The following is a 26,006-nucleotide window of genomic DNA, read 5'->3' on the forward strand; positions in this document are numbered from 1 at the left end:
AGATGATGTACTCTTTTTTTTTTTCAAAAAAGAAGAGTTTGGGTTACCAAACAATCGAGACAAATTTGGCACATGTACTATTCGTGTATCTGGTACATGAAATTCAATAACATTGATTCGGCATTTGCCATCACGCGTTCATTGTGTTTTTGTTTGTGTGTGTGTTTGGACTGGTCTGTTGCAGTACTAACTACACAATGCTGGGGTGATATTTGATCGAAAACTAGGTTATTAAACTTACGCCTCTTCGAGGAGACCATTGTTGTGTTAGGTATTGTTTGCTATTATTATTTAATATGTTTTTAACGAAAGAGGATAAGATTTGTGACGACACAACGTGAAAGAGTCACGCTGTGTCGTCACAAATCTTGATCGGGATTTTAACAATCTATGTAAGAACATTGGTGGTAATGATCAGAAAGGTGTATTTAATTGCTGTTCTATCAAAAGAACATTAAGTAAATTATCAAAGCTGCATTTTTTTAGCTGCCTACAAAGCTAGTTAGCTAAGGTGCCTTCAAAAAAAATTTTCAGGCCCCGTTAGCAGGATATCGCCGCTAAGATTCAGACCCCCTCCCCCCCTCTTTTAGCGGATTTCCGTCCATGAAATACACACATTCGGATAAATCTTGGAAGGCTCAGGGGCGTGTTTTGTAGATAAAAGTTATCGGAATTGATGACAAGAGGAATTATGCCCACGAACGACGAAGAATTTTCAGGCCACAAACAAATTTTTAAAATTTCTCAATCCCTAGCGGATTTTTTTTCAAGCTTTAGACCCCCTTTCCCCCCTTAGCGGCGATATCCCCCTAATGGGGCCTGAAAAAATTTTTAGAAGGCCCCTAAGGCCACCCTCAAAAATATAATTGGTTAACGTCACTCACTTTAAAGGTGAAAGTTGAGTCGGGGAGTCGGTAAATTTGTAAAAAAATAAACAATCCACGAACAATCTGCGACACAACAAAATCCACCATTTACCTTTTCAACGGTCCTCTGAATGATGGTTGTTACGTCCAAGTGTAGTTTCGATTAGGAGACTGCGCTGCTCTAATCAGTGCTATATTTTCCCTGCTTTGCATTTATATGGCAACACAAGCAAAAGGCATAGAGACAACGTTGATTGACAAAAATGGAACTTGAAACAGAGGCTAAAAATACAGCTGGCATACATTTAAAACGAATAACAAAATATGGCTGCAAAATATAGTAATTTTGTAATTTTTCAGGAAAAAATTTTATCCGAACGACTCACTTTTGTAATTAGAAATGACGCTAACCAAACATATTTCCGACGGTGGCCTAATCGGAAGTGTGCAGAGGCAGGTTATGGGTAGAGTGACAGTCAGGAAAAATATATATTATCATTCCTTTAATTATTGTAAGGAATTAACTGAAACAATTTTCTCAAATTTGTTCTCATGGACGTGTTTCCACGCGATACTCTTTAAGCCAATCACAGGCCAATGTACACAATATTTGTTATCACAGCTGGTTATAACTCTCGGACTTTGTGCAGGAGATAAGGGTTCCATTCCCCTTGGTGGTGATTCAATATGGGTGAGTGAATGTTGCTCTAGCCATGTGGGGTGAATTAGGGAGATGGCACATTGTGTGGGCTATTGGATGTTGCACAGAGTTGTCTGGTTAAGCGTTGACACCAATTGCGTCTTTGCAGTTTAAAATAAGCATTAAATACTCTAGGACTGTCCCTAAGCCCCTCCTGGAAATAACAGACAGGGTGGCTATATCCCTTGATATTTGTGAGGCTAGCCATAAAAAATATGCACATCTATATATCTATCTAACATCAAATTTGAAACAAGAGAAAAAAACTTTTGGTGAAAATGAGTGGGATATTTAGATTTATAAGCAAAAATTATATAAGGTGGAAATTCTGAATACCATATGACTGTACCATATGATTATTATAACAGCATTTATTGTAAGTTATAGTTTCCAAATTTTTAAGAGTTTGACCGTATTATTCAACTGCAGTAAAAAATTTTCACTGCAGTTAATTTGCATGGTAATTTCTTCATAAAACATTAAATGTTTGGCTATTAATAGAGGCAGTCATACTTAGTGTATAAATTTGTAATATGTGTATATGTGTCCATAAATTTTGATGCTGAATTCAAATATGTTGGTCAGTTGAAAATAATCAGAAAATTTCAAGCATGTTAACCCGGATCCAAGAAGAATTGCAATTGTGGCATCCTGTGTTTAGCGGTTTTTCCTGACCGAGTGAGATTAGGTAGTTACGGCTGGTACATCACAACCCTATATATCAAGTAATTAGTGCAAATAGACGTGATTTCATATATAATGTTGCAATATATGCACATACATGGGTGCAGAAAAAGCAGGACAAAACTGAAAAACATTGGTTAACTTTAAATTTTAGATGTTTAAGTAATGCAAAGAAAAAAAAGGCACTGAAGTTATTTATTTTGTTATTCTTTTGTGTTTTCAAGACAAAATGCTGCCTTTGTAATTCATCATTCTATAAGTGTCCCAATCTCAATTTCTACACGTTAGAGCAATGCAGCAGTTTTTTGTGAGTCAACTATCACAGTCAGAGAAAATGGCTAAATGCGAGATCCCACAATCACAGTATATATCTACCACGATTAACAGAAAAAATCAGAAATGGGGTCCTTGGTCAGCATTTCGAATTGCACACGTAGACACAATAAAAACAATTTTTTATTTAAAAATTGCTGCACATCTAGCTCTTTCTTCATTGACAAACAATTTTTCTTGCATGATCAAGGCTATTCTACCTTGATCATTCAAGAAAACTTGTTTGTGCTGTGAAAAGTTTGTTTTCATTCTAAAGGCATTTTTTGGGGTGTGCAATGGAGATTCTCTCACATTACATAGCTAAACATTACTTACATGGTCTTCAATATTTCGCATGGAAAACATGAAAATTGGAATCTGTTCAACTGGCTTTTTCTATGGGTGTTGTGAAGATAAAATTTTAATTTGCCCCAGTCTTCAATGTAAATTAAAGGCACATTGGCATTTTTAGTCCATATGCCACATAGTAAAAAGGTAATACAAACACTTTACTGACAATCTAGCTGTATTTTGACCTTTTATTTGAAAAAACATACCACATTAGGTTAAATGTAGCAAGTTACACTAATTTATATAGCACCTTACTGAAACATATGATAGTTTAACAGTAAGGTTTATAAAAAAAGTACCTGGATAAAACAGTAAGGTGTTGTCTTTTTCATTCTTTCCCTGTTTCCGTATCAAGACTTTAAACTAGTTCTAGATTTAAAACTGCAATTGTTGAGTTTTATTATGCCATTAAAATAATTTGTTTTTACAAAAATTTTTAACTAAAGGTTGATGTCGGCAATAAATATGTACCCAACGGAATTAAAACAGAACTATCAGAAAATTTAACATAAAATATATTATTTTTTATGAAGTACTCTTTTGTGCTTAATTGTAAGGGGGGATCAAATTGCACTTTTTCGAATTTTTCACCCTAAAATCATTTTATAATGACCCCCCCCATTTTATTGAAATTTGAGAATGAGACCCACCTCCTCATTTTATTATAGCCCTCCTCCCCCCATAATAAGTTTTTGGATATCACAAAGCAGCATCTTTTCTTATAATCAAAACACAACTCTCTTTTGGAACAAATCTCAAGAACAAATACTATTTCCAGGTGAAAAATAACAAATATCAACAAAATGTCAGCACAGTTTAATCCTTAAACATGTCAAAAGCATTGTTATCTTTATTTTTAGTTGTTTCACTAGTGTTAGTTTATTTATAGTTAGTCGTTTTATCCCTCCAAACCCCCTCCCCCCATTTTACAGAAAATTTTGTAATACCCCCTTAGGTCATTATATCATGACCCCCCCCCCCCAAATTTTCCTCAGAGTACCCACCCCCCTGCTTATTCAACCCCCTATAATTAAGCACAAAAGAGTATCAGAACTTCTGTTTTATAACAGATTTTTTTAATAACTATGCAATATGTAAAATACCAAAATTTCTAGACTCCCATTGTGAAATATTTTTGGGACATTGATTGCTAAGTTGTTAAGAAAATCATTAATTTATTTCTTCAAAATTTATTCTTATTAGCTCTAAAAACTAGTAATAAAGTTATTTCCACATTTATAAACATTTCTTGGAAAAGAATAATCAATTCTAACTTCTAATTGCAAGTGCTAGTTTCATTTTCACTTTAATTATCAAATGATACATGTAGTCGATATTTATCTTGCTTTTCCAGGTCATTGTGAAAATGGACGTAATGGGTGATGCATCTCCACATGCTTCCAATACATCTCATTCACATCGAAAAGTTTCAGAAGCATCAGTGGAAAGTGAAAGCTATCAGACACATCAATTAACATTGGAACGTATGCTAAATCCTGGTGTTTTCTTTCAAAGTGTACGTGAAACGAAAAAACAAAATGCTGGTTTTCAGAAATTGACTCCATTGATGACATTGCAGCAGGTGTCTTTTAAGTTTGACTTTTATATGCTCTTTTCAAACTTGGCAAAATGTGGTTCCTTGAAAATTCTGAAAAAGAACACTGCAAATAATCCTGCAAAGGTTTTCAAGAAGGAATAGAAGTAAAAGAAGAAATAATCCAGAATAGTCGGATTTTTCAATTTTGAATTAAAGAATGAATAAAAAAGATTTTCCTTCAATATTTTGTCTAGATTTAGTCCTGGATAGTTCTATTTTTGAAATCTGCTTAGAAAAACACTTTTGGATGAAATATTATTTTCTAAATTTGATGCAAAAAGTACCAAAATAAATTTTATTCAGATGTTAATTCTGGTAAAAGAACAGTATTCATTGAAAGAAGTTTAATTCAGACTATTAGTAAACATATAATTTCATAACAATAAAACGTTAGGTAAAATTTCCAATAACTAGGTTTGTGGAAACTATGTAAGCAAACTAATAGAACATGTTAACATAATCAAACAGAATAAATCAACTCAAAAATCAATGCAATAAATCCAAAATCTTAAATCACTCTGCAAGAAAAACAGCTATATCAACTCTTCCTAATTCAATTCATGTTGATAATTATTAAAACCACTAACCTTTTGTCTTCTATAAGACTTTCTAATATTCTTCTTCCTCAGTAATCTTTTGTTCTGATAGTCTATAATCTTTTTGATGGAATCCAACAGCTTCTCTTGCTTTCTAATATTCTTCCGCTCAATAATACTTTCAACCAATACTCATATTCAATCTTTCTTGTATAACCCAACACCTTCTTAGCTATATTTACGGGGTCAGTGATATTGTCTTACTCTTTGTTCTATATGACAATAAATACATGTTAACAATCTTCCCCTCTTTTCTTTTTCCTTCTTTTATCAGTTTGATCAACTTTTAGTTCAACCAAATTTATTAACAGAATTGAATGGATATCCATATGCAGCTATATCCGAGTTAACAACAACATAAGTCATTTGACACATAAACAAAACAGCAACTTTAACCAATCCATATTGTGGCCAGTTTAACGAAATCAACTCCAAAATGGTTAGTATTAACAAAATAACAAAAATGTTTAAACTATGTACACATCTCTCCTCAGATCTCCTCTATTTTTCTTTTTCTTGTTTGAGTACACCAGTTGCCAACGTAAAAAGAAGATTCTTGCAACTAGCTCCTCGTTTGGTAAGACAATCAGCGATTTGCTGTTCTTTTGAAACCCATGTTATTTGATTCACTTCTTTATTTCAAATCATTTCTTTCAAAATAGCCAAATCTACTCTTAAGCGATTGTCCAAAACTTGTTTTGTGGAATGTACAGCATCGTAAAGTATTTTAATATCTGTTAAACATTGAATTGATGGTGCAATATTGAAAATTTCTTTGAATAAACATCGAATCCAATATCCTTTGCCAGCAGCATCATTGATCAATTGCATGGTCTCTGCAGAAAGGGTACTATTCACTACTCTTTTCAATTTTCTTGACTGCCACGAAATGAGGGATAGTGATTGATTTAGTTGATTCGCTAAGAAAATTAAGAATCCATCTTGAGACCCTTCTCCCTTCAGATTAGTAAATGCATGAAATACTAAAAGTTTAGCTTCCTCTATGTTTCCAACTGCCTTGAATTTCAATTCCACAGGTTCACACTTAGCTCTTTGTAACACTTTGTTGGCTCTTCGCATATCTGAAGAAGTGGCATCTTTGATGTTACCCATTAGTTCACAGCAATCAAAAAGAATGTCTGGACGTGTCTGTGTAGCCAACCAATTTAATTGTCCAATCAATACTCTCAAATCATGTTTTTGTTTCGTATTCAACAATTCATCTTTATCTTTGTGTTTATCAATGGGGAGTACTGTAATCTTCTGCAAATATGAATCTTGTGATACAATAATGCTATCTTTTCTTTTCATTAAATCTAATCCCAAATTTTGAAAAGCTGTGTTGTGCACTGTCCCAATTTTAAAGGTCTGATGCAATGGCAATATCACATTGTTTAAAAAACGTTTGGTACCACCCCAACAAAAATCATCTACATGGGTTGTCATAATTCCATGTAGACGCCCATCTTTTCGATAGTAGAACAATCCTGCATCAAATTTACTTACTGCAGCTCCAAGCTTTACCAGTTCCTCCTTTACTCTGAAATACCATGTTCTAGATGCATCTGCAAGGCCATAGACTGTGTTATTCAATTTCCAGACATATCCATATTTCTGGAACTCTTTAGGTGGTTAAGGGTATATATCTCTTTCAATAGGTTTTCCTTGCAAAAAGGCAGCTTTAATGTCAATAGAGTTACAGTGCCATTCCTTACAAGCTAAAATTGACAACATTAAACGTAATGATTCCTTTGTGTAAGTTGGAGAGTCTGTCTGAATTGGTTTTTCAAACTCCTCAAAACCTCGTGCCACTAATCTTGCTTTCACAATTCTTTGTCCATCAACATTCTTCTCTGTCAGAATCCATCTGGTGCTAATGCAACTTTGCTTTTTATCTTCCACTTTATCAAAAACTTTATTTTCGGTCCAGCTGTTCAATTCCTTCTCCTTGGCAGACTTAATCTCATTTTCATTGGCTTTATTCAAGCATGTCAAAGCCTCTTGTGATACCTTTTCAGCAAAATCCCACTCTTCAACCTTTGTCCAGTCTAAATTCTCAACATTCCCAACTTCATCAACAATATTCAGCCAATTTCTATACTTTCCACTTGCTTTCCCAGCTCTTGAGTGCACAGTTCCTGTTTTCCAACCAACTTCCGTTTTGTATTTCACTTTATCTTTAATGTTTGGCATAATATTCTTTGCTTTCACATTTGTCTTCAATAAATTGTTATTCTCAAATGAAGTATCCATACCTGTATCATTATTAACATCGCTGTTGGTAATTGATGCTTCACTACTTAATTCCTCATCTTCCAATATTTCCTTTCCAGTTTCCTGTTTGTCTTCATGGTCAATTTCCACTTCTACATGTGCTTCTAACTTTTCTTCTTTTAATCGTAGTCTGCATGGATGCATTCTAACATATGTTGATCCATGTTTCACTAGAACTTGCTTACTTTCTTGTCCTATCACAGTAGCAGGACCCTTCCAAGTATCATCAGATCTCCGTTTATAATATACTTTATCTCCTGTTACATACTTCTCACCTGTTGAAGGTCTTACATTATGCTTCAAGGCTCTTCTGAGCTTTTCAGAGGATTCAGATTTTATAAAGGCTTCTCTTGCAGCATGCAATGCGTTTAAGTTATCAGCAACTACTTGACTACTTGTCCTTCCTTCTAGAGCGGGTGGATCATTCATTTCTATAACTGGAAAATTGGGATTGCTGCCAAACACTAGTTGGTTCGGTGAAAAGCCATGTACGTTTTTTAAGGAATTCTTAGCAGCAACAGCCCAAGCCACAGCTGTTTCTAATGAATAATTAGGCTTGTCCATCATTTTACGGACTGTATTGCCAAGTGTGGAATTATGTCGCTCAACAAGTCCATCCATGGGCTCTCAGCAGCTGTTGTAACAATATTGATGTTTAAATTCTCACACATGCTACGGTAATCCTCATTATCAAATTCCCCACCATTATCCACTAAAAACTTTTTAGCAGACCCAAATATGGAAATCCAGATCTTAAAAATTGAGTTAATGATAATTTCTTTCCTTTTACTTCGAATAACACAGGATGCACTAAATCTGGTCAAGTGATCAACAAGATGTAACAACCAAATTTTATCACCATACGACCATTGTTTCAAATCCATGCCAACGCATTCATTAAATACTGTTGCATGTGGTAACCCAACAATTGGTCTTGGTTGATTTCTTCTGTACTTGATGCATGTATAACAACTATCTGAAACTTCAGCAATCATTTTTAAAAGATCTGGGTCAGTTATATCAGCATTTCTCAAAAGCTGCTGAAGCTTGTCCTTTGATGGATGCGCAAACTGTTTATGCAATTTCAGGGCCACTTTTTCTTTTTCTTTAGTATCATCCAAATTATTCATTATCAGACATACTTGAGCAAAAGTCTTTTCAATTTCGCTACCGTCTTTGTTAATGGAAATACAATAATGTCCAGTGGAACTAAATTGGATCTGGTGTTCTTGTCCCAGAATTTCAACCTTGTCATTTTCAAAATCAATAAAAACTTTTGCATTTTTCATTGCTTGCTTACTAAATAGTAATGGTAAGTCCTTGTCTATAACTTCTGTTGTTATGCTAACATATTTTCCACTAAGCCAAGCAGGGATGGTGACACGTTTTGATGCTTTGATTTCTTTACCATCTCCGAATTTAAATACTGTTGATGATGGCTCTTCTTTGATTGATGAAGCATCCTCGTCTGAAAGACTTTCTACATAATAATTTAACCAATTCTGCCCGCAAACAGTTTAGTGCAACCAGAATCCAATACTGCCATGGTAAATGTCTCAGCAACGAGAGTTTAAAATTGAAGTTTAATCTCATCACTCTTACTTTTAGCTTTATCTGGACACTCCCTAGCCAAATTGTAAATACTTCCACAGATGTAACATCTTGGACAATCACCCGATCTTCTATCCTTGTCTCTGTCACTTCGATTTCCACTTCTTCTACGATAATCCTTTAACCTATACTCTTGTGTTTCTCGTTGCCCATGATATCCCTGACCCCGTCTGTTCCACCCTCTGTCCGCATACCGTGAGTGAGGAACCTTGCTGTGTGAAGCACCATGAAATGTCTCGTTGGAAATACTATCACCAGAAACCTCATTAATTTGAACCGGCGCATCGTCATCTTCTTTTGAATTTAAAGATTCATTAAATACCTTCTTAACTTGATCAACCATCAAGTTATACTTTAAATCTGGAATTGTTGCTTGAACAATTTCTTTCTGTTGCGTAGAAAGTTTAGCATTATTTAAATATCGATAAGCTGTAACAGCATCTGGTAAATCCATATCATACTTTTTCAAATTATAGTAAAGGTCTTCAAACTCAATGATATAATTCTGTAACGACATGTCCTTCTTCCTTTTAAATTGCTCAAATTTTTTATATGCTTCAATGCACGATGCTTTACATCTTTACGAAATATCTTGTCCAATTTGTCCGTAAGTTTTGTAATACCATGTTCAGTTTTTAAATCTCGAATGTCAAGTTGTAAGGCAGTCTTTTTAGCCTTACCATCTAATGAAACAAATACAGCTAAAGCTTTCTTCTCATCAGCTTAATCTGTCAGTGCTTGCCACACTTCTAACTCCTTTTTCCAATCAATATAATTGGACCCATCTTTTAACACAGGTGGATTTTTGTAACTTGTTGAGGTCATAATATAGATCGTTCCAATTGTGCTACAATTGATAATTATTAAAACCACTAACCTTTTGTCTTTTATAAGACTTTCTAATATTCTTCTTCCTCAGTAATCTTTTGTTCTGATAGTCTATAATCTTTTTGATGGAATCCAACAGCTTCTCTTGCTTTCTAATATTCTTCCTTGCTCAATAATACTTTCAACCAATACTCATATGCAATCTTTCTTGTATAACCTAACACCTTCTTAGCTATATTTACGGGATACATGTTAACACATGTTTCCCAATAAGGTGATCACACCCCCCCCCCCCCTTACCTTAAAGTAAAAGTTTAAAATCATATAACACTGTTTCAAGTTTCAACACATGTCACACTTAATCTGTTCGCACCATTGTGGTAAAAATCCATTGCAAAATATCACAAATACTACATCCATGTCATCCTTTTAAATCCAAATTCGATGTTGCACTCCTAAATAACTGCATTTTTAATAACATTTATCAGCACCGTGAGCCAGAAGCAAAACAGCATTGAATTTGTGTAATAAACTCTTATAATAAAGAATAAATTTTGGTTCCAAAAACATTCAAAATATTTTCTAAAACAATTTAATTCAAATTCAGACGTTTACTTTTTTTAACAAAACGTGTTTTTTACAACCTCACAGGTAAATCTGTAGGAAATAATCCTTGTTTTTGAAACAAAATAGCTATCAGTTAATAAATACAGTCAATGTTTTGACCTTACAAGCTCAGTCTATACTTTTGCTTTCAGGTAATATATCTTGGTATAGATAGACAAACCAGTTTATATTGTATTCTCTTTGATTAAGGACTCGATTTAGAAAATATTATGTATTATTCCATCCCAAAAAGATGATGGTTTTTGGAACAGCCAATTTACATTTTAAAGAACTAACAAAGGGCAGCTACGGATTATATATTTCATAAAATAGACAACAAATTCAGCAAGTACCAACATAAATAACGATGAAATAAATTATGAATAAGTTGTTATGCTATTAATAGTAATAGTTTATCCCAGAGGGCTCTAATCTTATCAAAAGGAATAATGGTTTAGCAATGATATTCAGTTTATTTTATCTAAAATTTTGGAAATAAAAACCATTTCTTAGGAATTCTTAGGTATAATTTTACACTGAAAATTAAGTCAAAAATTTAAATAGAATTCTGGAGTGCTCTTGGAAAATGAATTGTTTTGATATGTAGTAGAGTATTTTTTCAAATTTTTAATTAGAAAAGGGTTAAAATATGAGGGATAATGAAAGAGCAGAACAAATAAAAAGTGGCAAATTTAACTATTATTTAAAACAGATCTTTCTAAAGAGCTCTAAAAACTAATTCATTTTCATTCCATTCGAAACATTCAGTATTGATTTGATATCATTGCGAATTTTTAGTAAAAAGCATTTTTGGAATAAAAGATTTCGCCATTGGAATATTTCCATTATTTTTTTGGTGAGATACTTTCATCATTTAATGTTCCTAGCTTTGAAGTCTTGTAGTTTTAGCACTACTAAAAGCCTTTAAATTCTAAAAAAACAATTAAGAATTTTCAATCCTTTTTCTATAAAAAGACAAATCATGTTAAACTAATATTTTCAGGTCTTTATTGTGCCGAATCAGCATTAAAGTAGGTAACCCTACTTTTGCCAAGTCTGAAAAAAACACTGACATATCTGATTCTGTTTAAAAAAGCTTTTGTACTCTAAATTTGTATTTTCTTATATTTTCTACTGTTAAAGAGTTCCCAATTTGCTGTTATTTATATTTGCATCTCATAGTGTTTTATTTTGAAATTGTGTGAAAAAAATTTTAAAATTTTATTTCTTATCGTAATTTCATAAAAGAAATTACTAATAAATTTGCAAGTAAAAGCATATGGCTCACTGAGAGCAAAAAGTTAAAGTTATAATTTTTTTCAAATGGGTGTAAAAAATGGAGAATTTACAAAGTATTGTTGCTCCCTTATTAAACAAAGTGAAGAATAAAAATGTTCTAGTTGATCTTTCTGAGGTAAAAGTTCTGTAATTAACAAAAACAAGGGTCTTGTTCGATGGTTGTTTTTGTTATTTTTAATAATTCTTGTGACTATGTTTTATAATGTAATGTGATTTAGGCGTCTCGTGATGGTCAAATTAATATTGTGCGACAACATATTCACGCAATCGGCAAAGACAAGAAGAAGTTGAACAGTAAAGACAAAGAACAGACAACTGCTCTGCATTATGCTGTACGCTATGGTCATTCTGCTATTGTTAAGTTGCTGGTAGAGAATGGTGCTAGTAGGTTTTTTAGCAGTTGTATAATTGTGTATATTCAATGTTTGGTTAAAAACAGTGAATTACTTTTGTGAATTTATGAATCGATACTGCTCCTGTCAGGATTTTCATTAAGCATAAAAAATATAAACATATGCACTGTATATCTTTTAAGTCACTTAAGGGACCAGAATGTTTGTTTACTAGTGGATCTTTGGAATATACAGCAATAGTAAGAGATTTAAAATGTTTTCATTCATTGCATTCACATAAACAAAAGTTTTTTAACTTTTTAATGGTCAAGGAAGGGAAAATGCCTCCAACATATGCCTCCCTATTCCTAACACTTCAAGCAAGCTTACATGTTATTTGATATCAATAAAACATTTGTGAGATATATGAAACTGGAGTACTTTATCTGCTAAATTGTGACATGTTGAGACGATTGAAAAATGAAGTCGATAAATTAACAGAGTTCTTGCTGGAGAGCATTTTAGGGGTGGAGAACAAAGGGCAGGTGCTGTAAGTTTTCAGTAAATATCCTTTAAAGAAGGAAAATTTAACCCCAAAACCGAAAAAATGTATTCTCACTTAAAAAGTCATGTGCATCACCTTAATTCCATACAATTTCACATTCGCACAAAAACAATTAATAATCTTTTAATTTTTTAAAATTAAAACTGTGAAATAAGGCATTTTCTGTGTAGGTCCTGTGCTGATCTTTTGAGCTTTATCCTCAATTACCAAAATTAACATGCTGCACGAATATTGGACATGTAAATTTTAAGGGTGCAGAAATAAATATGGTGCACAAATTAACAAAAACAATATACATTTTCTTAGCATTTACTTTTTGTAAAAAAAGCTTTACAAGTAATTCTATATTTTGCTGGACTAAAAACCATTGAGTGATAAAGTTCACAAGTTTTGTTTTTTGTTATTAACAGATGTCAATGTGCAGGGAGAATATGGTGCAACACCCCTTCACTATGCCTCAAGATACGTTTATAAAGGTTCCAAGTCAAATTTTTATAGTCCCTTTCTTGATGATCATTCTCAGAGTGGAACAATTACAAAAAACAGAACCTTGAAAGGTATTCGACAATTATTTGTTAGCAGGAAATTCAGTAGCGGAAGAAAAGAGGAACATGCTAGACGAAAATCTGGAATGACATTTCAAAAGAGCTTGAGGTCGTTAGCTGATTTATCAAGATTTAAAAACTTATCTTTGTCGAAAAATGCTTTGAAATCTAATGAAACTGTACAGCTACGAAAACTAAAACGACGGGAGACTATTCACGAGTCTTTGGAACATGTGGAATGCACCACCCCGTTGTTGATACGCGATTCAGGGAACGAGCATGCTTGCAGCAACCTCGAATTAGTTCGTATACAAAAAGAGAAATTCAGCGAAGTGGACAGTTTAAAAAAACGAAGAAGTTTTGATTACAATTATGATGAGAGTAATCCTGAAACACCCTGCAAAAAACCTGTTGTCATCATAGGCCAGCTGACTCAGCAAGACCACAAGAGCATTAAAACTGTAGACGCTATAATACTGCCAGAGTTGAGAAGATTTTCAGCTTATCATGAATCAGAACCAAATACCTCACTCAAGTTGTCAGTGTCATTACCAGACATCACAGATAATCTTTCAAATGTTGAAGGCCAAGATCACATTGATAGTTCGCATTTATTACCTAGTTATAAAAAGAAAGAATCAGGACGATTTAAAGTTAACACTTTGCTAGAGCCACCAGCGTATAAAAAAGATTCAATCGTTTTATACTTATTAGAACAAAAAGCAAATGTAAATGCAAAGGACTATTATGGTTCGACTCCTCTCCACTATGCAGCTATGAGAGGAAATGTTGAAGCAGCACAACAATTACTGACACAAAAGAATATAAACATTGAGGTGAGGATTATTGTCACTTGCTGTCAATTTTTATCCAGCTTTTATTAATTTTCTCCTACTGAATTTTTGTGTTGGTTTGTTTATAACATTGAGATGGTTATTTATGATGACAAAATGCACACTGACATGCAATGGACATGTGAGGAGCTTTAAATCAAAATTTTAGTTAAGGATACAACTTATACTGAATGTTGATTTGTATCACTTTTGCTTCTTTTTGGTGCACCCTATTTTTCACAAATAGAGGGTTTTGAAGGTAAAAACATAACACGTAAAATTGGCCACTTGACTGTCATATGTTTATTCCCTGATGTTGTATCCTGCTGAAGATTTTCTCTTTTAAAGTATGTTTTTAACTAAACTTTAACTGTTTTTTAGCTTCGAGATAAAACATTAATGACCGCATTACACTCTGCTGCAAGTTCTGGTTCATATGAGGTTTGCAAATTGTTGCTGGAGCATGGTAGTGACGTACGCTGTTCAGATGAAGAGGATATGAGACCGCTACATTTTGCAGCTATGGAAGGACATTTCGGTGAGTTAAATTATTAGAGAAAATTTAGTTTTGATAAGATTTTTTGGTTTCTTTTTTCTGTTCGATAGTCTGCAATGTTCCATAGATTTTTATTTTTTTTATTTTCTAGCTGTGGTTCAGTTGTTATTCGAGCATGGCGAAACAAAAGGTGGCTATACACTTCTCGCAAAGATGATAATGGATCAAGATCGAGATGAGCAGACTGCTCTCCATCTGGCTGTCGAAAATGGCCATAAGGATGTTGTAAGGCTGTGCATTGAGAAAGGTGCAAATGTTAATTTTGTAAAAGCTAATTTAATAACACCTTTGCATTTGGCATGTACCTCTGGTCAGATCGAGATTGTGAAAATGCTGGTGGAGAGTGAGGCAGATGTTGAGGCAAAGAATGTGCTGCAAGAAACGCCATTACACCGAGCTGCTTTATTCAATCGAGTCCACATTCTTGAATTTCTGCTAGACCAGTATGTCAATAGTTTTAAGGTTATTGTCTCTTTGTGTTTATACAAGTTTTGTTTGCAATTAAAAAACGATTATATTTAGAGGTGCCGAGATTGACTGTCGTGACAAGGACAAGGAAACTCCATTGATGATGGCTGTAAGAAAAAATAACGTGGAAACAGTTAAAATCTTGATGAGTCGATCTGCAGATATAACTGTGAAAGATAGTACGGATAAAACTTGTTTGTATGTTGCAGCGGAAGAAGATAGTTTTGAAGCATTTAGGGTATAAACTTGTTTATGTTTCGGTTTAAATCTTCTATTGTTTATATTACATATTGTAAATGTCAATCAGTTAACCCTATTCAGGCCAGGTTTTTAAAGGCTGGATAATAAAAGACCCCGCTCCCCCCTTTTTGAAAATTTCATTCTATACTTGCAAATCCAATCCCACAGTCCAACAAATAAACTTTTGAATAAAAAAAACTGTTTTAAACGCTCTAGATACGTGTAAAATGACTTGATAGAATCACAAAAGGGCTGAAGTACGAACGATGAATTATCATGATAACGAACGTGCCGTTATAACAAAAAAATTTTATCTGAAAATAACTAAGAATGATCAGAAGTCAACAAATTTTAACCCCTAAAACAGTATGCTTCAGAAGTTATTACATAAAAATCAAAAGGGGGCTTCCCCGATGTCCGAAGGTTATCTGTTTCATTAGATATTTATATTTTGTTGTTTTGATCATGTGTTTGAGTTTGAAAATCAAAATGTTGGTAGACATAATAATGTGTAGGATAATGTGCTTGTAAAGCTCTCATCCAATCTACTGGAGCCGTGTAGGCTCCGTAGCTGTTCAATAAGACAACCACTTAATACGTCAACCTTTTTTTTCATGGCAAGCGTTAGGAAGAAAGAATCGATTTGTCTCTGGCAAGACTCAGCTACGGGTGGAAACGCGAACGCTCTATCACAAACTTAATTTTGATAAGTCCTCTTTTTTTTCCACATTTCAGCTTCTTCAAGGAAGCAAAGAAGTGAAGTCTCTTCTCGAAGAATTTGATAAGAATGAGAACACTCCGCTTCACATTGCTGCAATGAAAGGTCACATCAAAATAACAGAGGTAATTAGGTGCTTCTTTCAATTGTTTCTATTTGCATGCCATATTATATCGTTACATGGGAATTCTTTGTTAATCAAACATTTTAATGCCTTGTTTTTATATAAGTAAAAACAAATTAATCCATAGGCGTGTCTAACGCAATTATATATACTATTCTCGATGAAGTTATTCGACACAAGTTTATCCCTGCGGTAACTGGTGGTCACATCGTTAACGATAACGAAAGGAAACTTTTAGCACTCCCTCCGAGGCTTGGTGGATTGGGAATTGATGTGTTTTGTAAAAATGCAACGATCGAGTATGAGAACTCGAGAAACATGACAGCCTCGCTGAGAAGTCAAATTCTCATGGTGAACAATGAAGAAGGTGACAAGTCCAAACAACAAATTCAATCAGAACGACGCAGACGCTATCAACAAGATCTTGAAGCATTGCGAGCTGAGATGACAGACGAGGAGAAACGAATCAATGAATCTAATATGCGAACGGGAGTCTCAAATTGGTTGACAACGCTTCCACTTATAGAGTGGGGGTACGATTTGACAAAGCAACAGTTCTGGGATGCAATCAAGATTCGATACAACTGGCAACTGGAACGATTGCCCTCCAACTGCATATGTGGTGTTCGGTTTGATTCAAGCCATGCATTGTCATGTAAAAAGGGTGGACTAGTCACACTTCGACACAACGAGATTCGCAACATAACTGCAGACCTTCTCAAGGAAGTATGTAAAGATGTAAGAGTAGAGCCGAGTCTTCTTGAAATCAATGGCGAAAGATTCCAACAACGCATGGCAAACGACGGAAATGAATCAAGACTGGATGTGAGTGCACGCAGTTTCTGGATTCCTGACCAAAGAGTATTTTTAGACATAAGGGTATTCAATGCCTACGCTCAGAGGTACAGGGATATGGAAATAAGCAGAACCTTCCAGAAAAACGAAACGGAAAAGAAGAAGCAGTATAACGAGCGCGTACTTCAAGTGGAGAATGGTTCCTTTACACCTCTTGTATTCGCGACAAATGGTGCGATGGGCGATGAGTGCAAAGCCTTTTTTAAACGCTTAGTCGATATGATTGCTGAAAAACGGTCCATTCCAGTATCTTTAGCGACGAATGTCATACGAACAAAGATATGTTTCTCGTTGCTACGGTCGACAATTCGATGTGTTCGGGGTTCTAGATCGACGCTAGATAGGGATATTAATCTCAATGACTTTGCGTTGGCGAATAGAGCTTCAATTTACGATTGCATCTAAATGTACTGTTAAATCAATATTAGTTATATGTCGTTTCGTATTGTAATGTCACCCTTTCAATGTTCAAAGTGTTATCTTTCCACGTATAATGTCTTTAGTCATTTGTGTTTTATATTGTAAATTCTAGGTTGGTTTATGTTAATATATTATTAACTTTTATAAATTATATATACTATTTGGTTTAACGACGAAAATGCGACTGAATCAAACTACATTTCACTGCTTGTTAATTTTTAGATGTTACTGGATATGGGTGCATGTATAGATACTAAAAATGATCAAAATCTAACACCACTTCACCTTGCGGCAAAGTTTGGACAATCGAGGTGATTAGTGTAAATTTCAATGCATTCATTTTTATGCCTCACCGTTTGAATGCATGCCTCTGTAAGTCAAACATGTTTTTAGGATAGTAAAACTATTATTGACGAGAGATGTGAACATAGTGAACGATGAAGATGATGCGTCCAACACCCCTCTTCATTTAGCTGCATTGGAAGGTCATGTACGAGTTGTTGAAATACTTCTAGAATGTGGAGCAGCTGTTGATGCTAGGTATGCTTCTATTGACCTCCGCGTAAGCATGCCTAATTTGAGTGATTTCAACCTAGACATTCCCAAATTTCACACCTAATGTTCCTAGATATTTGGATTTTTAATTGTGACGTTTCATTTCTGAAAAATATGCGATGGTTGATACCGTTGTATTTACCTTAGTAAAAAAGGCTGTAATTAATAACTTTTTTTAGTTTATAATGTTGTTTTTGAGTTGTTAATGTTTTGATGTTTAGGAATGCAATGTTGTGGACACCATTGGATTGCGCTGCATCACGTGGTTGGACATGGTGTGCGGAATGTTTACTGGACGCCGATTCGCTCACAGATCCTGTTGACAAAGCAAAGGTAACATTTTTGTTTGCCTCCGTGTTTTGTAATACTTCTCAACTTAGGTTTTCTTTTTAAGTAGTAAAAGCTCTTGCATTCTTTCAGTTTGGTACGCGCATGCGCACCAAGACATACTTATAGAAGAAACTTTTAGTAATTTGCTAACATGAATATCTTTTTAGACAACGCCATTACATCTCGCGAGCAAAGAAGGCCATGTTGACATGATCAAGCTGCTACTTTCACGAAAAGCTGACATAGCGAGGAAAGATAAATTTGGAAGAAACTGTTTGGACTGGGCAATAGAAAATAATCAGAGGTAGCTATTTGCGAACTATAAGCATTCTAGTTTTAGCATGTATTTTTTTATATACATATATATTTAATGTTCATAAGAAAACCGTAACTGTAGGTTTAAGTATGAAATCTTAACAAAGAGAATAATCTAAGAGTCAAATGCTTTTGCTTGGTTGGTTTGTGGAAAGCGCAATTGATTAACGTGTATTTGTTTCTGTGAATGACGTTTTGAAGATTTTATCGCGGGAATTAATTTTCGCGAATTTGTCCAGAATTAGCGTCTTTTTGTCGTACTTATTTTCGCGCAAAAAATTTAGTACAAAAATTACGCATGAAAAGTTTTGCGCAAAAGTTAATATGTGCCAAAAAACTCGTAAATACCTGGAATTGTAAATACAATTGCTTTATCAACCTATTTTAGAGAAGCTTCTATGGCTATTGTTGACAGTGAATACTGGATGAGTGCATTGCGAAATTGTACTGTTGAAGGGAACAAAGTGACCACACCCATGAGAAAACTCATTAAAAAGTTACCCGGTAAGAAATGTTTTTTTATTCCCTTTTTCTTAAGGCTTATTGCAACATGTACGGTGTGAACAAACATCATGAGATTGCGCTTGTCATATTTTTTTTCAACTTTGTCATTTTCATTAAAAAACTCGAACTAAAGATATCAATATGATTTCGATACATTGAACATCATACAATGCATCACTATGATAAAGAAATGCCGCTTTCCATTAATGCGTTCTTGGCTGTAGCTAGCTTTTAATACTTAGGTATCCCGTTAGAATTTTTCCTATCGGTAACATCTGGATTTGGCAGCTTTGGAAGTTTAGACCAGTAAGCTTTCTACAGTTTTCAGACGAAAGACTTTTTTTAAAAACCATTAAGAATTCTGAAAACGTTGCCATCTTTAATGTAATGGAGATTAAGCATATCGAGCGCCCCCTTTTAAACGTTAGGAGTTGCAGCCATAAACGCTTCGATAAAAAACAGCCTTAAGCCTACTAAAAATGTCTGTTACTCTTTTATGTAAATGTTGCTGCTACTCCTTCATGTAGATGTTGCTGAAAAAGTATTCAACCAGTGCATCAAAGGAAATGGTTTGGCAAAGGAACACCCACTATACGAAATATCGTGCACTTATGAATTCTTGGAAGATACATTCACAGATTGGGGACCAAGTATATTCGATTGTATGGACCTCTCCACGCAGCAGCGGCAGCAAATGATTAATCCTACCAGTGGTTACAACTACAAGGAGGAGAAGCCGTCGCTTTTAAAAAGAATCGGTAAACTAGCGCTGCCTGGTTATGTGAAGAAACAGTCGGAAATCAAAAGAAACCACCCCTTGAAATTCATGGTATGTGTATCCTATTCTGTGTTCCGTTAGGTTGTATTAAAGCCAGATTTTTAAGCTATCTTGGTGGTTCATGCTTTATGTTGGCTTTACCTAGTCTAAAGCCCAGTATAGCAACAGTTCTGGTCAGCAAGCCAATTCTAAATTAGAAAATTCAGCATTTTTTACTTTTTATTGAGAATTTTAGCGCCTCATTCCGGAAGTTTTAGGTGCTTTAAGCCGGATTTCCACTTGAAAAATGATTCACGTATCGTACCGAAATCAGTTGATATGATTGGACAAGCTTTAGGTCTATATGTGGCAATACGTGAAAAAGTTGGATTCAACTTTTTTTCATAGTTAGCGTATCAAAAATTAAACAAACAAAAGAATAATTAAGAATAGTTATCTTTTAAACCAATCATTGAAAACGAAATAATACGTTACGTTACGATACGATACGTTCAAGATCGACAAGTTAGTGGCCGTTTTAAAGAAGATTTTTTTTCACGTCATTTTATCCAATAAATTTTTTTGTTTAGGTTCAAAACGAACGGACAAGGTTGTTATGTCATCCGCTAGTGACGTATTTACTACGTCATAAATGGCGCGCATGCGGAAGATACGTTTATTATTCCAAACTTTTACTCTTCATAATCTATTTAATGTGTTTGACTGGCTACACATTGACCGTGACGGCAGACGAACACGTGCTGTCGTGCGAAACAATGAATGATACCACCAAGTGTCGATGTAAACCCCGGGTTGGGAATTTTACCTACCCGAACTTACCGAATGCTCATACTAAAAGATTTTTTAACAATTTTGGTAGATATGCTGTTTTGATACTTGGGATCGTCAGTTTACTGATAGAGGTAAAATGAAGTTTAAGTATAACTTATCGACGCTATTTACTTGTGAGAAAGTGCCGTAGAAAGAACTTCGTTTATTTTAGGGAAGTCGGTCTTTAATTTAGTGTCTCCCCTCCGTACAACTATGTTTTGGCCCGAGGGTATTTAGCTCCTCTAGGTAGGCGGAAAACGTATTGAAATTCTATCAAATCTGTGCAATAGATTGGTTTTAAGGAAGCGAGGGAACGATATTGTTTCTTTTTGTTCTTTTTTAAAATTTTCAGAAAAATTATTAGAGGGCTATCAAATATCAAGTGAAATACTTTAGGACGTTGTCTTTAGAGCTTTAGTTTTTTAAAAATTTGTACACGTTGAAGGCGTCTTTTTATAGAACTTTGTTTTGCGAGTAGGGTCCAAAATCGCGAAAGCATGGCCTCAAAATCAAAATTTACGCCGATGTCCAGTAAATGTTTTTGATATTTTTTTTCTTTTACGAGATTCACAAATAGAAATTATTATTATATAATTATTATTACTATTTTAATTTCAAATTAGTTAAACTAAGGGATAGTAAAAAATGAATCTCGCTTACATTTCAAATCCTTCCTCAGGCCTTTATTGTATATTTTACCGCATAACTAAACGTAGCGATCGACTCAAAAAAAGAAAATAAGCTTCCCTTCTGTTCCGGTTAGTTTTATCGTATGAATCTTAGATGTGGGGATTCGTATATATTCTGATTTGCGAATCAATTTTTTGTGTATCATCTTTCCCTCTTTAGTTTGTATATATTCTGATTTGTGAATCAATTTTCTGTGTACCATCTTTCCTTCTTTAGTTTGGTAAACTGCTGTCCGAATTACATCATTATTTTAAAGTTCACAGAGCGATTGAATTGATGTCATACTCGCTCTCCATCATCTATGTTTTAGAATCGTTTTCATTGCCGGATGGAAGCAAAATTGAGCTGTCACAACATTCAAGGTGCGTTGGAGGGCTTTATATGGTTGATTTTTTTACTATAACACTTTCGCCTTTTGATGGGTGTTGATTTTTATGGAAGTGCTTAAAGGCGTGCGTGGAATGTTTATCTGTGGAGGTTTGGGCGTAAGGTTTAAATTACACCAGTGTAGGCGGACGCCGCGGCGTTGACTTAATTATGGGCAGTATTTTTTTTCAACTTTTTTTAGGTGTACAAATTGGCATCGCAGTTTAGGTGCCACAACTGTTTGGTTGTCTTGGATAAGTTTGGTTCTGTTCATGAGAAAGTTTCCAAAACTTGGTATCTATGTGGTTATGTTTACAGACATTTTAAAAACGTTTGCTCAATTCTTTATGGTTTTTGCTCTGTTCATCACTGCGTTCGGACTTGGTTTTCATATCTTGTTGTATGAACAGGTAATTATTCAAGTTAAGGTTTTCGCGCCATTTTATTGCAACTGTTTTATCTGCTCTATTTGCTCTGTTGCCCAAAAGGCTTTGAATTCAGATCTTCGGCAGAAAAAGTGTCAATATATATTTGGGTCAGCTTTAATATCTTTTCAAAGAAAAATATTTTAATACTTTCGTCGATCAACGAAAATTTTTTTTCGTTATTTTCGCGATTCCTGACAAAATAGTTCGCTAGAGATGAAAAAAAAACCCGACACATTGTTTCTTGATAAGGTAGCTGCCAGAATATAATGGATTTGTGTTAAAAACAACACCTGCATCTATTGTCCTTTGAAACGCCGCGCTAAATTTTGAAATATTTTTTTATTTACGATTTAGTGGCGTTACTTTTAAACCACGCGGTATTTGCTCGTCGTTTTATTGGTGTAATAACGAAATCGATCTTTTAGAAACCAATTGCATTTGTAACACCAGCACGGGCAATTCTAAAAACAACCATGGGGATGTTGGGAGAATTTGAATATGATTCTGTTTTTAATGACGCTTACAATCCGATGCCAATGGCGTGGATTATTTATGTGGCGTATCTTGTCATCAATTGCATAATTTTAATGAATTTGCTGGTATGAATCTGTTTTTTTCTGTTTTGCGTGGATTTTCTCATCTGGTGTACTGTAAGAAGTACCTTTTAACAAGCTTTACAAAGATAAGCGTTCGCGAAAAATGAATATAGGCACAATTTGGAACAGGAAATTTTGGAAATTTACCAAACGTTTTCTTATTATTGTGAAATTTAAGAAAAAGGAATTAGCCATATTTTGCAATTCAGATAACTTTGTTCTTATTTCTTCGTTAAAAATTCTCGCAGTACTTGTTAGGGAAAATTAGCCTTCGCGAAGTCATAACAATATTGCTTCGCAAATGTTATTCTTGTTAAAATTGACTGTGTAGCAGAAGGAAACAATGGAGAATTGACTCCGGTTAACTAGCCTTCATCATTAGGTATATATCTAACAATAATATGAAGAAGTGGAACCAGGAAGCAAAGAAGCTTGGCATATGTGTGTAAAGTTTAATGAAACCAATCAGGGGCAACGAAAGTTATAATTTATGCAGTTTCATGTTTAGGTAGGTCTTGCTGTCGATGATATCAAAGGTGTTCAAGAAACTGCAGCTCTTAAACGCCTAGCTATGCAGGTTGGTTGTCTGTTTTACGATTTTCGACACAAGTAATTTGTAATTAATTGTCTTTGTACCGGACCAAAAGAAATATTATGTTTCTTAAACTTTATATTTGCAGGTTGATCTGACGCTCGACGTAGAAAAAGCTTTACCCTTGTCCGTTCAACGAAAACTTGTCAAGATTGAAGAGCGTATTTTACCGAACGCCGTCAAAGCATGGAGCTTGTGGTCGTTTTGGTCAACAGCGCCAACTCTACCATCAAATGTTCAATCGGTAAAGTATTATGTTTGTGCTTCTGTTTTTTTATTTACACGTAGGTGTTGCGCCAATGAGGGTTTTTGTAGCATTAAATGAAAGCTGGACAGAAATATTTTAAAGACTGGCATTTTATCCGATTATTACTTGCGCAGCGGAAATTAAAAACTATTCCCGCGTATTATTTTCGCGCAAGTTTTAATTTTAATTTTACAGCAATTTATATTTACGTATTTCTTTTATGCAAACTATAAAATTACCCTCTTCAGTTTGATTTCGTGAAAAAGCAATTTTGCAGAGTAAGTTTAGCGCAATCCGTTTCTGATGTCACTTTTGTTCTAAACTGTGCTACCGAACTGTAATCGAGTGCGCCTTTGAATGGAGAAAAGAGTTTTGTGAAGGATTAGGTACGATACACGCGATGTAAGGCTTGATTTTAGCATTGTGCAAGGTTCTTCCACGGGACTGGTCTTATTATTAAAAAAGATCTCAAAGAAAAATTTTACGACTTTTGGGATTCTTGAAAAATCGGTACGCTTATGTTTTCTTCTTTACGAATAGACTGGTGTGGAACATCTGCGCAAACAACAATTAGAATTAAAAGAGAGTGTACGAAGTTTACGTTCAAAAGTAAAAACTTTAGAAGTTCAGAACAACCGAATGGAAAGTATGCTCGCTGCATTAATAAAACATCATAATATTTCTGTCGAATATCCAAGAAGACATGATAGAGAATTGGCTTACACAAAAATCTGATCTTCCTGAAGGCCTTTTTACGTAGCTGCTCAACCAAGATGGACGATATTTTGACCTGCCCTATCAGAAGCCGGAACCTCACATGTTTTGGTAGTATAGTGATAGTAGGGGGAAATTATTTATATAAATATATTTATTTATACTTGCTGTGTCATTTTTTCAGCTGACCGTACAAATGTCCTGGAACTGAATTTTACTTCACAGCACTGCTACTTTTAATAGAATAAATTTTTGTGGGAATTGAATGTCACGAAATTTGGGGCTTTTCCTAAAATTCTGTTATTGCCACTGTCGCCAATGCCGTCGCTTTACATTGTATCGTTACCTCCACAATTATCCAGCGGCTCCATACTTTGAAAGAGGTGATATATGAAATAATCGCGCCAATTAAACGGTGGCATTATTTTTAACTGGCGCAGCAAAAGAAGAGAGAGAAAAATGAAAGTAGAAAAACGACTTTATGAAACCTACATGAAACGTAAAAAAATCAATAAAAACAACTATTTTTTGTTTTATTTCGTTTTTTAAAAAGAATTTTAGCCACAAACGACCGTTGTAGCTTGGTAAAACTAGCAAATCAATTGTACCTTTTGTACCGTTCAACGGGGTAGTTTTGTTATCAACACTAACACCTATAATTTACGTCCCGCTACGATTGACTGGTACCCTTCCGTGCTTCACTAGAATCTCAGTAGTAAAAAGGGCGACAAAAAGAAGCCCATTCAATGTTCTACCGGCGTACCCGGATTAAGTTACCAGGGGTGAAAAATGGCTTTAAGAGGGCTGTCTTTCAAAGCTGGACGCTAACATCTTGTTTAATTCACAAAAATAATTGTTACTAACCAACCTTGGTCCCAGAACTCTTCTACGCGTGTATTATTTTGACATGACGGCGCCGTTTCTTTAATAAGAATATCAGGCTGGGATTTCAGGTTAAAAATATTGTTCTATTATTTAGGGCAAGATGGAAACAGGAATAATAACTACTTTGGTTAGAATTTTGGTACTGCTGTATCTTATAAAAAAGCGTGTAGGCGTAGAATAGGTCTGGGGACGAGGTTGTGTTACTAATGAAACCTTTGGTTATTTTAATCTTCACAATTATTCTAGGGGGAGGGGTGTTTGTTTGAGAGGCAGTTTATGTAAAAGTTGTATTTATTTCTCAACTTTTTTATACCATGTTGGTTGCATAAGGATTGGTTTCATATAAGGAGTCCCCGAAAAACATGTTTAAATAATAGAGATTGAATCATAAAAAATTCTAAATTTTCGTCGACATTTCCGTACGGTCGTCCAACAACTTACAGCGTCATGTCCAAATTGACTAAAAAGTTCGTATCACAAAGAAGATTCTGGCTGTCATTAAAGCAATTTGATATAATTGTTTTTACACGTCAGTAACCCTGGAGTGATATCAATAGTGTGAATAAATAGGGGAAATACCTGCAAACACCATATATATAGGTTTTTTTTGACGTCAATAGATCTGAAACGTTGCTGACATGATGGGCAGACGCAGACATCCTTGTATTTTATGTTTTCGGACACAAAGGCTTTCTAAAAACGGGTATGAACAATCGAAGTCAGTTGCGTTTTTAAATCATTTGTGGTGGAGAACACGGGAGAACAAACTTAGTGGAGAGCCAGGTTAACCCAGTAGCAACGGCAAGCGTAGTCAAA

At 34.6% G+C, this 26,006-nt stretch overlaps 1 protein-coding gene across 4 annotated transcripts; it reads left to right on the top strand.

Moving 5' to 3' along the window:
- The first annotated feature begins 135 nt into the window (after positions 1-135).
- Positions 136-24,468, top strand: LOC130645445 (transient receptor potential cation channel subfamily A member 1 homolog). 4 transcript variants are annotated; one of them, XM_057451436.1, is made up of 21 exons: positions 136-271; positions 4,268-4,495; positions 11,943-12,108; positions 13,032-14,002; positions 14,381-14,537; positions 14,647-14,998; positions 15,078-15,261; positions 15,999-16,106; positions 17,603-17,691; positions 17,774-17,920; positions 18,157-18,268; positions 18,433-18,569; positions 18,969-19,084; positions 19,612-19,913; positions 20,432-20,764; positions 21,579-21,724; positions 21,931-22,138; positions 22,582-22,755; positions 23,261-23,329; positions 23,433-23,588; positions 24,132-24,468. In XM_057451436.1, exons 2-21 carry the CDS (start codon positions 4,280-4,282, stop codon positions 24,324-24,326), a joined length of 4,338 nt encoding a protein of 1,445 aa, XP_057307419.1. In that variant the 5' UTR covers positions 136-271; positions 4,268-4,279; the 3' UTR covers positions 24,327-24,468. The 4 variants fall into 4 exon arrangements, with proteins under 4 accessions (XP_057307419.1, XP_057307420.1, XP_057307421.1 ...); XM_057451437.1 differs by lacking the exon at positions 136-271 and adding an exon at positions 2,008-2,254; XM_057451435.1 differs by lacking the exon at positions 136-271 and adding an exon at positions 2,848-3,057.
- The last annotated feature ends 1,538 nt before the right edge of the window (positions 24,469-26,006 follow it).

Source organism: Hydractinia symbiolongicarpus, chromosome 5 (genome assembly GCF_029227915.1).
Source record: "Hydractinia symbiolongicarpus strain clone_291-10 chromosome 5, HSymV2.1, whole genome shotgun sequence".
NCBI classification, from domain to species: domain Eukaryota; kingdom Metazoa; phylum Cnidaria; class Hydrozoa; order Anthoathecata; family Hydractiniidae; genus Hydractinia; species Hydractinia symbiolongicarpus.

Excerpts from the sequence above, each read along its gene's own strand:
- LOC130645445 (XM_057451435.1), top strand. Across the intron at positions 17,692-17,773 it reads GCAAAGTTTGGACAATCGAG|GATAGTAAAACTATTATTGA; the intron begins GTGATTAGTGTA and ends ACATGTTTTTAG. Across the intron at positions 21,725-21,930 it reads GAGCTGTCACAACATTCAAG|GTGTACAAATTGGCATCGCA; the intron begins GTGCGTTGGAGG and ends AACTTTTTTTAG.